The sequence below is a fragment of the Athene noctua genome, chromosome 24 (assembly GCF_965140245.1).
Source record: "Athene noctua chromosome 24, bAthNoc1.hap1.1, whole genome shotgun sequence".
NCBI classification, from domain to species: domain Eukaryota; kingdom Metazoa; phylum Chordata; class Aves; order Strigiformes; family Strigidae; genus Athene; species Athene noctua.
In genome coordinates this window covers 5,197,169-5,211,629 of record NC_134060.1, presented here as the reverse complement: position 1 = coordinate 5,211,629, position 14,461 = coordinate 5,197,169, and the positions used below count along the sequence as shown (strand labels likewise).

At 58.6% G+C, this 14,461-nt stretch overlaps 3 protein-coding genes across 4 annotated transcripts; 2 read left to right on the top strand and 1 right to left on the bottom strand.

Moving 5' to 3' along the window:
• The first annotated feature begins 781 nt into the window (after positions 1 to 781).
• LOC141969968 (ras-related protein Rab-42-like) lies at positions 782 to 2,119 on the top strand. Its single transcript, XM_074926223.1, has 2 exons — positions 782 to 1,032; positions 1,702 to 2,119. The coding sequence occupies exons 1-2, from the start codon at positions 782 to 784 to the stop codon at positions 2,117 to 2,119; spliced, it is 669 nt and encodes a 222-aa protein (XP_074782324.1).
• Positions 2,120 to 2,666: 547 nt separating this feature from the next.
• LOC141969966 (ras-related protein Rab-39B-like) lies at positions 2,667 to 4,099 on the top strand. Its single transcript, XM_074926221.1, has 2 exons — positions 2,667 to 2,881; positions 3,667 to 4,099. Exons 1-2 carry the CDS (start codon positions 2,667 to 2,669, stop codon positions 4,097 to 4,099), a joined length of 648 nt encoding a protein of 215 aa, XP_074782322.1.
• A 2,017-nt stretch (positions 4,100 to 6,116) lies between these two features.
• TAF12 (TATA-box binding protein associated factor 12) lies at positions 6,117 to 14,308 on the bottom strand. 2 transcript variants are annotated; one of them, XM_074926036.1, is made up of 6 exons: positions 14,206 to 14,308; positions 10,686 to 10,934; positions 9,428 to 9,505; positions 9,017 to 9,131; positions 8,026 to 8,114; positions 6,117 to 6,587 (listed from the first exon to the last, which is right to left on the bottom strand). In XM_074926036.1, exons 2-6 carry the CDS (start codon positions 10,848 to 10,850, stop codon positions 6,552 to 6,554), a joined length of 483 nt encoding a protein of 160 aa, XP_074782137.1. In that variant the 5' UTR covers positions 10,851 to 10,934; positions 14,206 to 14,308; the 3' UTR covers positions 6,117 to 6,551. The 2 variants fall into 2 exon arrangements, with proteins under 2 accessions (XP_074782137.1, XP_074782135.1); XM_074926034.1 differs by lacking the exon at positions 14,206 to 14,308 and adding an exon at positions 12,750 to 12,833.
• Positions 14,309 to 14,461: the final 153 nt, after the last annotated feature.

Sequence of the window (14,461 nt, the reverse complement as noted above, 5' to 3'; positions counted from 1 at the left end):
GTGTCTGACCTATTTTTCCCTCAAGTTTGTGCTCCTCAGAGTTCAACCACCCCAGGGAGCTGATGTGGGGCCCTTTGCCCACCAGAGCTGCACTGACCAGGAGCTGGACGCAGACACGGAGCCGGGGCAGCACCCACGCCCAGGGCTTCCCCCTCCCCAGCCCTGGGTGGGGGTTCCCCGGGTCGGGAGTGGTGGGGGCACACGGAACGGCTCCTCCCCAGACAAAAAGCAGCTTTCTCTCAAAGTGAGGGTGAAAACAACCTCTAAGCTGTCACCGGGGGCTGTTTTTCCCAGACTGCACAGCTGTCACGAGGAGAAGGGCCGGGTGATGGCAAAGTCCCTGGTGTCACTGCAGGTGACAGGAGCTGTTTGCAGAGAGCACCTTTGTCCGGGCCTCTGGCCCCAGGGGCACTCCCCTGTCCCCTAGCGTTTGTCCTGTTCCTGTTGCCGTCCCCCCCCCCGCTTCCCCCAGGGATTTTGGCTCCCTTGGGGCCACCAGCCCCCCTGCAGCAGCCTGTTTGTACAGCCACAGCCTGGCTGTCCCCAGCTTTGTTACCCAGACCAGGCAGTGGGACAGCTGGTGTGTGACAACACCAAACAGGGACAGGAGGACAGAGGTGGTGGCTTCTCCCTCCTCCCCGGGACGGTTTGTTTGCCAGCCCAGGTGACTGGGAGGCCAGAGCCATCCCCAGGGAAGGTGCTGTGGGGTGGGGACAAGGGTGGAGACCTGTCCCTGGCCCCACCAGCTCAGAGTTCCACCTCACCGGGTGCAGCCACCAGCATGGGGACGGTGACGGGTCCCCCCCAAGCCCCCGATCCCGGGGGACATTACCAGTTCCGTGTCATCGTGCTGGGGGACGCGGCGGTGGGCAAGTCCTCGCTGCTGCGCTGCTTCGCCGAAGGGGCGAGCGGGGGGGCGGCCACCCCCTGCCCCACGGTTGGCGTGGAGTTTTACAGCCGCACCGTCCCCCTGCCGCCCGCCGGCAGGGCCAAGCTGCAGCTCTGGGACACGGCCGGGCAGGAGAGGTTCAGGTGAGGTGGGGATGGGGGCACAGCCCCCCGTGGGGGACCCCAGCACCCAGCTGACCTGTCCCCCCCACCCTGGGCTGGGTGTAAAGTCCCCGGTTGGGCGTGTGAGGACGGGCTCGCTGCGACGCTTTTAAGGGGCTGTTGAAACTCTGTGCTGAGCTTGTGGCGGAGCTGGAGCTGGATTTGGGGGGCGGCCAAAGGGAGCAGGGCTGAGTGTGGGTGCCGGTGGGCTGGGTGATTTCCTTCCTGATTGTGTCAGGAGCTCCTGGGGGGTGAAAGAGGCTCAAATGGGGTGAGAAGGGCCCTGGAGGGAGGGGTCCTGCTCTGCCTCTATCCCTGGGGGCCTTTTGGGGGCCCAAGGGTTGGTCCAGGGGTGCCTCGTGTCTGCCCAGTGCTTGACCCACCCATGGGTGCTGCCCCATCCCCCCTGCACCCCGGGCTGAGGGGGGGGGACACGACAGAGGGGCCTGTAAAACCCCACACCTCACTTCTGGACACCCCCTCTCAGTCTGGAGGCGGAGTTGCTGAAGAGAAAGGGGAGTTCAAATGGTCCAGGCAGGTCTCTCCTTTCTGTTCCCAAAAGTCTCCCCCCGAGCCCCCACCGCACGGAAGTAGGTGCGGGGGGCTGGTGGGGAGCTGGGGTGCCCCCTAAACCACCCCCCCCGTGCCCAGATCCATCACCAGATCCTTCTACCGGAGCGCGGCGGGGGTGCTGCTGGTGTTCGACCTCACCAACCGGGCGTCCTTCGAGCGCGTCCCCGAGTGGTACCGCGAAGCCGCCGGGGAGGGGCCCCCCGCTTTCGTCCTGGTGGGCCACAAGAGCGACCTGGCGGCCGAGCGAGCCGTGTCGGCTGAGGAAGCCGGGCAACTGGCCGCCGCCCTGGGCATGGCCTTCGTGGAGACCTCGGCCCGCAGCAACCTCAACGTGGAGTTGGCTTTCCAGACCTTGGCGGGGGGCATCCAGCGGGCGCTGGGCCGGGGGGGACTCGCCCCTCACCGCGGCGGTGGTGGCATCAGGCTCATCCCCAGCCAGAGCTGCTGCCGCCGGCCCCCGGCACGGGGGGAGCCCCGGGAGCGCTGCCAGTGCTGACGGGGGGGGGACACACACAGGACCCTCCACCCACGGGGGTGTTTCTCTCCCCACCCCACAGCCCCCTGGGCGATGCGTGGGGCTGTGTCCCCACCCGGGCTCGAGTTTATTTCAAGCCTTAATTTGGAGGCTCTAAAAAAAAAAAATAATACTCCCTTGCATCCCTTGCAGGAGCGTTTTTAATAAACCTGAGGCTTTTCTACACTAAATAAAGGCTGGGCTGAGCGCCGGACCCCTGGCAGGGACACACCACTGCGCTCAACCCATGACGGGGGGTAGATGCTCTGCCCTGGGGGGTTGCTGGTGGGGTAACACCCCCCCGCCGTGTCTGCACATGGCAGTGTCACCCCATGGGCCCCCCCAGGGGAAAATGGGACCCACCGGGTGCTGGATGGAGCCAAAAAAAAAGGAGAAAAGAGGCTTCAAAGGGGCCACCCAGCACCCATGGCGGGGTGGGAACGCCTCGTGGGTGGAGGAGCGGAGCCTGCCTGCCCGTGCATGCCCCCAGCGTGGGGGTGGCGGGTCCCAGCAGCCGCCGGAGGTGCCGATGGAGCCGCGGTGGCAGTACCAGTTCCGGGTGATCATGCTGGGGGACTCAACGGTGGGCAAGTCCTCGCTGCTGCGGTGCTACACCGAGGGAGTCTTCCTGGACGCCGTCAACCAGACGGTGGGGGTGGATTTCTACGTTCAGTTTGTGGAGCTGGAGCCAGGGCTGCGGGTGAAGCTGCAGTTCTGGGACACGGCCGGGCAGGAGCGGTTCAGGTGGGTCTGGCTCTGGCCGTGGGGTGGGGAGGGGTGATGGTACTGGGTATCCTCCTGGATTTGGGGTGCTGGTGAGATGTGATCCCAACTCCAGGGAGGTCCTGGATACAGTCATGTCCCCCACCACCCCCTTGCTGGGGGGAGCCCCGTGGGTGAGGAACCACCATGCCCAGCACTGGGCAGGCTGCAGGGGCCCAGGCGAGCCAACGCCATGGAAAGGAGCCTTGGGGTGACCTTTAAGCCTTTGCTCCAGCTCCAAAGAAGGTAGAGGACCCCCTCAAGCACCTCTCTGCCCCTCCAGCTGCAGAGGGTTGGGGGAAGAGGCTGGGAGCCCACTGGGAGCTGGGCAAAAAGTGGCTTCCCCAGCTCGACTGCCAAGGAGCCCTCACACCTCACTGCTGGGGGTGCCCATCGCCGGCCGGGCTGGCTGCTGGGGACAGGGAGTTCAGGGGACGTGGCTGCAGGGCACGGGAGGATGGCAGGGCTGTGGCTGCAGGGGATGGGAGAGCACCGGGGACGTGGCTGCGAGCCATGGGAAGTCTCTGGGGCTGTGGCTGCAGCGGACAGATGAGCTTTGGTGGCCAAGCAGGGACAGAGCTGCCTGGAGCACTTGCTGATACAGCAAGAGGGCTGATTCTCCTCCCTCGTACAGTGACTTGGAAGCAGAGTGCCCGCTGCAGGGGACAGAACGTGGCTGGGGCTGCTCTGCAGGGAGGGGAGATGCTGCCCAAAGCAGCACAGGGAAGCCCTGGGGGCTGCTCACCCCCTTTCTCTTTGCGCCCCAGGTCTGTGACTCGCTCCTACTACCGCAACTCCGCCGGGGGGATGCTGCTCTTCGACCTCACCAACCGCGCGTCCTTTGAGAGCGTCCGGCAGTGGCACCGGGAGGTGACAGACACGGTCCAGCCCTTCAGCATCATCTTCTTGCTGGTGGGGCACAAGAGTGACCTGGCAGGGCAGCGACGGGTGGGCAGGAAGGAGGCAGAGAAGCTGGCAGCCTCTCTGGGGGTCCAGTACATTGAGACCTCGGCCAAGGACACCAGCAACGTGGTCCAGGCCTTCCAGATGCTGACGGTGGCCATCTACCAGGCGCTGCTGACGGGGCGGCTGGCTCCCACCGAGGCGTGGGACGGGGTGAAGAGCAGCGTCCCGCTGCCGGTGCCGCTCAAGGCTCGGGTGTCGGAGAAGGAAGAGAAGCGGCAGAGATGCTCGTGCTAGAGAGCTGGGGGACGCTGGCAGCCTGCCCCGGAGGGGCTGGGACACGCTGGGCTCTGCCCACCGTGGTGCACGGGAGCTGAGGCAGAGATGGAGCAGCCGGGGTGTAGGCAGGAGCAGTGAGCGACTGCCAGGGCGCATTAAACACCCCCTGTTCACCTCGCTGCCAGCCCGTGTTTTCCTGGGGAAGGGGAAGCGGCCAGCGCTGCCCACGGGAAGGGTCCCACACAGGACAGGGCAGCGGCCTGCAGAGACGGGTGTCACCTCCCTTCCCCTGTTCCCTCACCAAACCCCTTCCTACAAGGTCTCCGTCCCCCAGAGAGGAACCACAGGCCCTGTCGGCACCCCGGCTCCCACGCCAGATCAGTGTTGAACCCCTTTTCCTACTCGACCCCTTTGCTCAGCGCTGGGCTCCTCCCGGCTCTGGAGGACAAGGCAGGGTCTGCTTCGGAGAGCGGCTCCTCCGGGTGCCCGGAGCTGGAGCAGCCGGTGAACAACTCCACGTCCCCCGCTCCCTGGCAGCAGGAACCGCTTCCCTCCGGCCCCAGCACCCAGCACACTGGTGCGATCGCACTCCCCGGGCTCCTCAGCCGAGGAGAGAGCCCGTCCTGGTTTTGAATTACTTCAGCCAAGGCCGTTTCCCCCGTAGGTACCGGGAGGCTGAGGGCCCCAGCAGCCAGCCGGGCCGGGAGGATGCACCCCACTGCTGCCTGCGGGCACACACAGCCCCCCGCGTTGTGCCGGGGTTTGCGGAGCTGCCGCCTGCCTCTTCACCACGGCAAACGCACCTGCAGCGTCTCTGAGACTGAGCAGAGCAGGCAGGGACGGGCAGGGGGGCACGGCCTTTCTTGATGTCCCAAGGCAGGCAGAGAAGCCTCAATTACTTGTCTTCAGCCCCAGAATCACAGAATCCCACACTCATCTGGGTTGGAAAAGCCCTTGCAGCTCCTCCAGCCCAACCATGACCCTCCCCCTGACCGTTCCCAACTCCCCCAGATCCCTCAGCGCTGGCTCAGCCCGACTCTTCAACCCCTCCAGGGATCCCGGGGACTCCCCCCTGCCCTGGGCAGCCCATTCCAACGCCCAACAGCCCCTTCTGCACAGAAATCCTTCCTCAGAGCCAGCCTGACCCTGCCCTGGGCAGCTTGAGGCCATTCCCTCGGGGCCTGGCGCTGGCTCCTTGGCTCCAGAGACTCATCCCCCCTCTCTGCCCCCTCCTGGCAGGGAGTTGCAGAGGGCCAGGAGGTCTCCCCTCAGCCTCCTCTTCTCCAGACTGAACCCCCCCAGTTCCCCCAGCCGCTCCCCAGCAGACCTGTGCTCCAGACCCTGCCCCAGCTCCGTTGCCCTTCTCTGGCCACGCTCGAGTCATTCAATGGCCTTTTTGGGGTGAGGGGCCCAAAACTGAACCCAGTCAGCGAGGGGCGGCCTCCCCAGTGCCGAGCCCAGGGCTCAGATCCCTTCCCTGTCCCTGCTGGCCACGCCAGTGCTGACACAAGCCAGGATGCCATTTGCCCTCTTGCCCCCCTGGGCACACTCTGGCTCATTCTCAACCCCCCCAGTCCCTCTCTGACCGGCAGCTCTCCAGCCACTCCTCCCCAGGCCTGTAGCCCTGCTGGGGGTTATGTCCTCAGTGAAACTCCCCCAGTTGGGCTCAGCCCATGGCTCCAGCCTGGCCAGGTCTCTCTGCAGAGCCTCCGAACCCTCGAGCAGATCAACACTCCCACCCAACTGGGTGTCATCTGCAAACTGACTGAGGGGGCACTGAGAATCACCACATCCCGCTCCTGATGGTCCGAACGGCCCAAGCGACGGGCCGACTGCTCACCCCGGGCTGAGGGGAAATCCCCTGCCCAGCCCCATGAGCACAGCCAGGGCCGGGCAAACCCTTCCCCTCGCTCTAAACCCCAGGGCAGATCTCACCAGAGCAGCACCAACACAAAGCTGGCAAGGCAGAGGCTGCCGGTCTCGCTGCCACCCCTCTGCCTGCGGTTTGAAGAGCACACGACCACGGTGCCACGGTTTTAGATTAATAATTTCTTTATTCATGTAAAACAAATGCAAGTATTTATATAAACACTGACATTACAAAGTACTGGAGCAGGTAGGGGCAGGAAGGAGGAAACAAAAACCTCTACAGATGCTTCTAATACTGTCCCACACAAGACCAAATGCTCTGTCCCTTGGATAATCACTTATACGATAAACCACTTTCAAGTCACAAATAAAAGTCTTTGTTTTGAGATACGTTGCGCTCTTAGGGGGACTGAGGAAGGGGGCGTAGAATGTTTTTGGCAGGTCTCCTCAAAGTCAAGATATTGCTGCACCGTTAATAAAAAATATATGCTTCTCTGTAAAGCATTAAAAAAAATATCCCATGGATGGCATTGTGGAGGCTTCAGTGGAGAGGCAGATATCCCAAAATGCGTCGGCGTCTTCTCCCGGCTCTTCCCAGGGGCTACTTCTTGGTGGTTTTGCGAATCAGTGCCATTCTCTGCAAGAAGAAAGAGAAAAACGTGGGAAGCCAAGTGTCTCAGACAAGGTTCCTGCAAAACAACCTGCGGCCGTGCAGGAACGGGTTCTCTCGGGACACTGCCTGACTCGTTTCCACACTGGTCTTTCGAGTCTGTTTGAATCTTAATGGGGTCCCAAGCTGGAGCAGAGGAAAAAAAAATGTCTGCGCTCCTCTCCTCGACACCCTGGGCTGGGAGTGACACAGCGACGCTGCGAGGGGCAGCGGGATCAAACCCCACTTTGCAGCTTCCTCTCCCCCCGCCCAGCAGCTACTGAAGGAGCTTCAGGAGCAGAGACACAACATCCCCCGGGAGCGCCAGCGGCTCGGCAGGGCAGCTCCTTCCCTGGCTCTGAGCCGACACAGCGATGGCCCAATTCAGTTAAAGCAGAATTGAGGAAAAAAAACCCCAGAGCTCCAATCTACAGCTGAAATCCCAGGTGTAGCCCTCTGCTACAGCTTCTCAGGCCTTTAGGTTTTTTGCAGCTGTTTAAATACTTGTGGTGGTGAGTGACCAAGGCTCCCGACCCTTTCACAGAGGTGCAGAAGGTGCCAAACACTGCTCACAGTGGTGGGCTGCAGGTGTAACACAGCCCCAGGAGCTTGAGCCACCACCGGTCAGAGCCCTGCGGCTCACCCAGGACATCCTGGAGCGCTTCACAGAATCATCCGGGTTGGAAAAGCCCTTGAGGCTCCTCCAGCCCAACCATGACCCTCACCCTGACCATTCCCAACTGACCAGATCCCTCAGCGCTGGCTCAGCCCGACTCTTCAACCCCTCCAGGGATCCCGGGGACTCCCCCCTGCCCTGGGCAGCCCATTCCAACGCCCAACAGCCCCTTCTGCACAGAAATCCTTCCTCAGAGCCAGCCTGACCCTGCCCTGGGCAGCTTGAGGCCATTCCCTCGGGGCCTGGCGCTGGGGCCTTGGCTCCAGAGACTCATCCCCCCTCTCTGCCCCCTCCTGGCAGGGAGCTGCAGAGGGCCAGGAGGTCTCCCCTCAGCCTCCTCCAGATTCGAGGGGCTATACCAGCGTTTGGCCCCCCCACACCTGGGTGTGGATTTTCTAGCAAACCAGAGGAGTTGGCAGTGTGTTTGCAAAGACAGAGCACAGGATCTGCAAAGGGGGCGGCTGACAAGTTTCTGACTGCAGCTCTCAGCTGTTTTTTTAACCCTTCCAAGCCGGGCTGCCCTTCAGACAGCGAGTAGTGCTGCTTCTCTTGGGGCACAGTCAGCACTGCACCCCCCCCCCGAGCAAACTCAATCCTCTCTGCACAAACAGGTGAGGAGAATCAGGAAGTGATTTCAAGTCCAAACCACTTGAAGAGGCTACAAATCTACATTGTGCCAGGAGTCCAGGACCACCCTCCTCGTATCAGGTTTCTACCGAGTGATTCTTGGCATTACTGAAGGCTCCTTACCTGTTTGTGAGCTTCTGTAGTGCAGGCTTTTTTGTAGGGCCTGATTTCTTCAGAACCAAAGCCCGGGATCCACATGTTCCACTGACGCTCTGGAAAAGAGAGAGGGAGGGTCACAGAATCCCAGAATCATCTCAGCTGGAAAAGCCCTGGAAGCTCCTCCAGTCCAACCATGAACCTCACCCTGACCGTTCCCAACTCCCCCAGATCCCTCAGCGCTGGCTCAGCCCGACTCTTCAACCCCTCCAGGGATCCCGGGGACTCCCCCCCTGCCCTGGGCAGCCCATTCCAACGCCCAACAGCCCCTTCTGCACAGAAATCCTTCCTCAGAGCCAGCCTGACCCTGCCCTGGGCAGCTTGAGGCCATTCCCTCGGGGCCTGGCGCTGGGGCCTTGGCTCCAGAGACTCATCCCCCCTCTCTGCCCCCTCCTGGCAGGGAGTTGCAGAGGGCCAGGAGGTCTCCCCTCAGCCTCCTCTTCTCCAGACTGAACCCCCCCAGTTCCCCCAGCCGCTCCCCAGCAGACCTGTGCTCCAGACCCTGCCCCAGCTCCGTTGCCCTTCTCTGGACACGCTCGAGCATCAGCACTCTCTACCCCTAACACCCACTGCAAGAGCAGCCTCATCACCACAAAACATCCCGGCAGTGCCCCTGCCTGCCACCAGTGCTCCAAAATCCACACACAAGCTATAAAAGCTTCCATAAAGCAGTGTAGCAAAGGGCTGTACAGCATTAAACATGGTAAAAACATGTCCCTGTGCTAGGGACCTTCCAACACAGGACTGCTGCAAACGGCACAACTGCCAAATCTGTAGAGGGGACGGCGAGGGGCAGACACCCCGCTCATCCCCGGGTTATTACAGTGTTGTTAAGTAACAACAAATCTGTAGCTACTCACAGGTTTCCAGCCCAACACCGCAGCCATGCCCTGACTTCAGGGCGTGTGCCCAGCTCTCAGCTGAGGGGTTGGGGGGGGGGGCGAGAAAAATCACTCACCGAGATGCAACTGGACGTCTTTCACTTCCAGGGTGTTTGATTTGCGATGCCGTGCAAGCTGGCAGGCAGCCGTCACCACGCTCTCTATGAAATCATCTGCGATCTGTAACAGCATCTGTGGCAGAACAAGGGCAACAACCAGTCTTAGCAGCACTGAGCAGCTGAAATTATGCGGAAAGTATGAAAATAAACCCTCAGAAGCTAGTATTTCAACAGCATTTGCTATAATTGCTGTTATAAAACCCTTTTCAACACAGGGACGCAGGAATAGACACGGCTGGCTGAAGGCTGCAGCGACATGGGACTACAGAAGTGTAAAATGAGCCTTCCCTGAGCTGGGGAAAGGGCCACCAGTCCATGAAAAATCCCAGTTAGCTCTTTCTGCAGCCCCTGCCATGGGTTGGTACCGACCTCCTCCACATCTTCGTCCAGCTGCTCATTCGGATCCACCTCACGCACCAGGTCCTGCAATTTCTTCTTGGTTAAAACCTGAGCGTGTGGGAGAAGAGGAAGGATTTACTGCCCTGCTTCAGCAAAGCAGCTGCCTACGCAGCACAGCCACAAAAGACCTCCTGCCCCACCACCCCCCCAAGAAGGCCCAAGTCACACGTATTGACACAGCACAACAGTTCGGGAATGGCAGAGATAAGAAACATCAGGTGTTAAGGAGTTATTTTCAAGCACCAGTCCTTGCTCTGAGCAGAAAGTGGAATGCAGCAGGCCAGGATAAATAGGTCTCCTGCACCACACTGGCACTAAAATGCCACTGGCTGAAGCAAGGCTGCTGGTAAGAGGGAACAAAGGCAAAACTAGAAGTCTTAAGAGGCAGACAGCAACGTATCAGAGACTATATTTGTGCTCAGGACACAAAGGAGGTATTTCCATGGCTCTAGTGCTTATCAGCTTTAGCGTTTCAAACGCAAAACAGAGATATCTTCGAGTGCTGGGTTATTCTAGGGCAGAAGACAGCACCCTCTCAGCCCAAACATGGCAGGGAGCAGAAATTTTACTGCGGCTAAACAACAGCAGGACACTTAGTCTGACAGGATACGGATGGAAATTATCACCACTCATCTGTCAGCCTGGTCAGATGAACCAGACACACATGGGGAATTCCTGCCCTTCCTGGCTCCCTTACACCAACGGTGGAACTGCTGTGCCTGCAGCCGTGTCGGGGCACTAGTACACTGCCCAGAGAGGTCACGGCGCCAGCAAAGCCCGCAGAGACATCATGGTTCATTCCTGGAGCACTTGCCGGGCAGCACCTTATTTTACACACGTCAAAGACTCTGGATCACAACAAACACACACGCGGGTCAGCAGCTCCCAGCAGCGATGCTGCCTCTCGTACCACCCTGGTAAGACAGAGGCTACAAACCTGCACGTTTATGTCTCCCATCTAAACGACATTTTAAAAGAATTTCCCAATCACATCTCCAAGAGACATTTTCCTGAGACTGAAAAAAACCTCTACACCTACAGCGTCCATACCCCATCCAGCCTGGAAGTGGCTGGGAGGGAAGAAATATACGAAAGTGTTTGTTCACTCAGTAACCGATACTTTAATAGACGTTAAGTTTTTTCTGGTGATTTAAGGAAGGAGAGGAATTAAGCCACAGGCAGGTCTGAGCATCTCCCCCGTTGTCCTAAAATTCGGGGATAAAATTACCTGGTTGCTTTCAGGACTGAGCCGTCCTCCTCCGCTGGGCGTCCCCGGCATCTTTGCCACGGTGGTGCTGTTGGCCATGGAGCTCTGCGGGGGAGTGCTGGCGGGTTCTGGCTTTATTGAGAAGTTGGAGAGGTTGATCAAGGTAGAAGGGCCAAACTGGTTCATAATCTGTTGGGCTTTAGCTTTTAGATCATAAAGTTTATCTAGGTCCTGCTTCTTCTTGGGGTTGTGGGGACCCAAACCAATCAACTGGAAAAGGAAATGAAAGTCACAGTGAGAAAACAGAGAAGGAATTTGACGGGGCGATGATGTCTTTGTCCACAGTGTCCTGATAGGGCCCAGAGGTTTACAGAAGATTGTGTTTCTCTGGAGGCAGCAAGAAGCAATTTTTAGATGAAGAGAAAACTTTCCCTGGTATATGGAACATGAAGTTTGCCCCGAGAAGCACAGTGGCTGCAGGCAGAGCAGCTCTGCAGCAGCACCGACCCGCCTGCTCGTTCCTCAGGCTCCCTCGCCCTCCCGTCAGGGCCTTTGTGAACACATTTCCCTTGGATCACAAACAGCTTTGAGGAAGAGACCATGCAAAAAGATTTAACTAAAGGCCAGGGCTTGCCCCCGCGGCAGCAGTGCAGGGGAACAGCAGGCACAGCGCTCGAGTCTTCACGCTCCAGGGGCCTGTGAAGGAGACGGGGTTCCAGCTCCCACGGGTGTCCGCTGCAGCCTGGACGTCTTGTTTTTGGCAACACCACACTTGAAGCCCGACCTGCAGCAATGCCTCAATGCGGGCTCGACAACACAGCGTTTGGTTTGAGTTCTGAGAGCACAAGTCTGGGTACTCTGAGGTAACGTGACGGAGAAACGCACACGCACACCCACACCTTCGATTTGTTCTTCCCACACCGGGCACCGACAGCCACAGTAAATGAAGTGAGATTTACTGAGCTGTTAACAGCGAACCAGAAGTGGGTTGTGGCAGCTTAACTGATTACTCAGATCTTCCATTCACCCTGCGGTGCCTGACGTTATTCAGGTTATTGGCCACCAAGCTAACACTCAGACTGACTGGAAACTACTCGATTTCGTGGCTGGAGGGCTCTAAACTCCACAAGCTTGATGAAGCTTTGCTCTGTCCTTACTGCTCCGTAAAAGGAAACTTGTCCAAACCCCGGACCTTCCACCCCTGCAACCGCTGTGGGCAGCAGCGACAGGTCTGTCACGTGAAACGAGCATTTAAGGAATGGTTTGATGTAAAAGCCCCTCATGCAGCAGCTGCTGCCAGGCCCAGAGCCGGGAGAGAAGCAGCCGCTGAGAGCAGACGCCGCGTCTGAAAAGCCCCTGCCTGCATCCCAGGGTGAACTTACTCATGGAGGAAGAAAAGAGTTTCTTTAAACAACTTTACAACACTCTTGCATACAAAGTGATGAACAAAGCATCTGCCACCTGAGCTACAAATAAACATTTTCTCCTCATCAGAGCAAGCTTTGTTAGTTTGGGTTAATTCATACCAAAACACAAACCAGAAATCACACAGGAGTACCAAGAAGCAGCTGCTTTAGTGCTTCATTCCAAGGCACACTCATGCACTGTTGCACCTACAGACACGGAGCACTTTTAGGAGGATTTATATCCAAGACACACTTTGTAGCGCCCTCAGCACGTTTCCAGCTCAATTTTAACTGAATTAATGCTAGAAAACCATTACCCTCACACCCTAAAACCCCTCAGCTGGCACTTCTGAACAAGGAGCTCAGCACAAGATCAGGAGGCACATCAGCGTGCTAGTCCTGGTTTTAGTTTAGGCTGATCTCAGGCTGTTCACCCCACACCTCACTTCACAAATCCACACAGCAGGAATTCTTACCCACCATGCAGGGGAGGAAGCTCCAAAATCTTTGGGCAGAAATGACTTTATTAGCATAAAGTCATTTTGTTCATTTATTTCCCAATCTTATCGCACCCTTTGCGTGCCGTTAAGATCACCAAACACAAAACTAATGGGATGTGCAGATTCCCAGGACAAATCCCACATGCCAGCCCTGTGGCAAGCCCCGGCGGTTTACTTACAGCTATCTGAGTGTCTAGATCTTTAATTACATCAGCAACCGCTGTGGGCCCAGCGAACGGAGAGGCCATTTTCCAAAGCCTTCCCAGTACATCAGCAGTCAGCATTAACCTACTCTGGCTTCCTCCTCTTCCATATAACTCTCATTCCTACAGGAATACCAGATATTTTTTGTATCACCCACTCTATCGTAAGATGGCGAGAGGAAACATTTTCACTCAAAAGAGCATGAGCTGTCCTTACTAGGGCACAAAAGGGTTTATCAGAAGATATTACACGAGCAGCCTGTGAGCGTGCGCTGCTGCAGAGGACAAGGCATCTCCCAGGATCCTGAAGCACAAGTAGAAACTTGGCCAAATTCCATTTTTCTGTCAGAAGAACGGAGTGTGTTGGTTTCTGCTGTCAGCAGCAATGCGCAGGTGAGCCCGGACCTCTGCAAGAGCAGCTTCTCTCCGTGGCAGGAGTACGTCTGGTGGGTGCAATTAGCACCACTGACCCTCAGCGACTCGCTGCAACTCATTAAGCACTGGTACTCCAGCACAGGCTTACAGCCATAATTAAAAGTCTACATTCAAGCCAAACAAACCTTCAGCACATTCCCTGGAGAGCTCAGGGGGCTCTCACTTCCATTAAGACACAGCGATTGTCACAAAATATTTAAATAGGTTTGCAAAGGACTGTATGGTCTGGGTGTCTCTTTACTGTTAATAAACTGGGAAGGTTCCTGGGTTTTGCTTTAGTTATTATAAATATGAGGCAAAGTCCTCCCTTACGCTGCTAGAGGCAGCATCCGTTACAAGCACTTGTCCATTAGATGCGCTAGCTAAAAGGGGATGAATACAAAAGTCCTTTTTTTCCCCCTGGATGTGCTTGTTAGATGCTGAAGTGTAACTCAAACCTCCCTCCTCCTCGAGGCACAGCTTCCACCTTCACCTTCTACCCCCAAAGCGCCAGCACTTGGCATCTAGGGTGGCAACAGCTCCGTACTCACCCCTCACAGAGTTTTTCTTCCACTATCTTCCCCGCCACCGGCTTGAAGAGGTCACCAGCCCCACGACTGCCCACAAGGAACACCATTACCGGACCGAACGAAACCTCCCCGTGCAAAACGTTTCCACCGGCTGCCCCGCCGGGAAGAGCTAAGGTCACCCACAGCCACCCGGAGCCGACACGGCCCCACAGCGAGCCGGGCCCCGCCTGTCAGGGCTGCGGGGTCACCCCTCAGGCCCCGGGACACCCCCTCCCCCGGCTGCTGGCCGCCACACGGGCGGCGGTTTGAAGCCCGGCTCCAGGCCCGGCCCTTCCGCGGCCCGGCCCGGGGAGCCGCGGGGCAGGGCCTGCCGCGCCCACCCCCAGCTCCCTCCCGGCTCCCTCCGTATTTTAAAGTGCGAAATCCGGTGTAAAGCAGCCGGAGCCTCCCGCCACCGGCAGAAGACCCGCCCGGGCGCCGTCCCGTACCTCCCCATGACCCGCGGGCGGACCGAGGCTCCACGGCCGGCTGCGCTCCCTCCGCCGCGCCCCCCGAGCCCTTCCGGGGGCACCGCCCGCCGCCACCCGGAACCGCTTCCAGCGCCGCCAATCAGGGACGGAGCCTGTCTGCGCATGCGTACCGCCCTGCCCGCCAGCGGCGCCCCCCGCCTTCGCGATGAAGGCGCCCAGCATGCCCCGCGCGATTTGCATATCACGTTGAGGCCAGCGAGGCGAGAAAACGGCG

Bases quoted from the DNA above. Each gene is read 5' to 3' on its own strand.
- LOC141969968 (XM_074926223.1), top strand. From the start codon at position 782: ATGGGGACGGTGACGGGTCCCCCCCAAGCCCCCGATCCCGGGGGACAT. The intron at 1,033-1,701 runs GTGAGGTGGGGA...CCCCGTGCCCAG, and splicing joins GCCGGGCAGGAGAGGTTCAG to ATCCATCACCAGATCCTTCT.
- LOC141969966 (XM_074926221.1), top strand. From the start codon at position 2,667: ATGGAGCCGCGGTGGCAGTACCAGTTCCGGGTGATCATGCTGGGGGAC. The intron at 2,882-3,666 runs GTGGGTCTGGCT...TTTGCGCCCCAG, and splicing joins GCCGGGCAGGAGCGGTTCAG to GTCTGTGACTCGCTCCTACT.
- TAF12 (XM_074926034.1), bottom strand. From the start codon at position 12,818: ATGGCCTCTCCGTTCGCTGGGCCCACAGCGGTTGCTGATGTAATTAAA. The intron at 9,506-10,685 runs GTAATTTTATCC...CCACACGCTCAG, and splicing joins TCAGTCCTGAAAGCAACCAG to GTTTTAACCAAGAAGAAATT. The intron at 8,115-9,016 runs GTGAGTGATTTT...TCTCTTTTCCAG, and splicing joins AGACGTCCAGTTGCATCTCG to AGCGTCAGTGGAACATGTGG.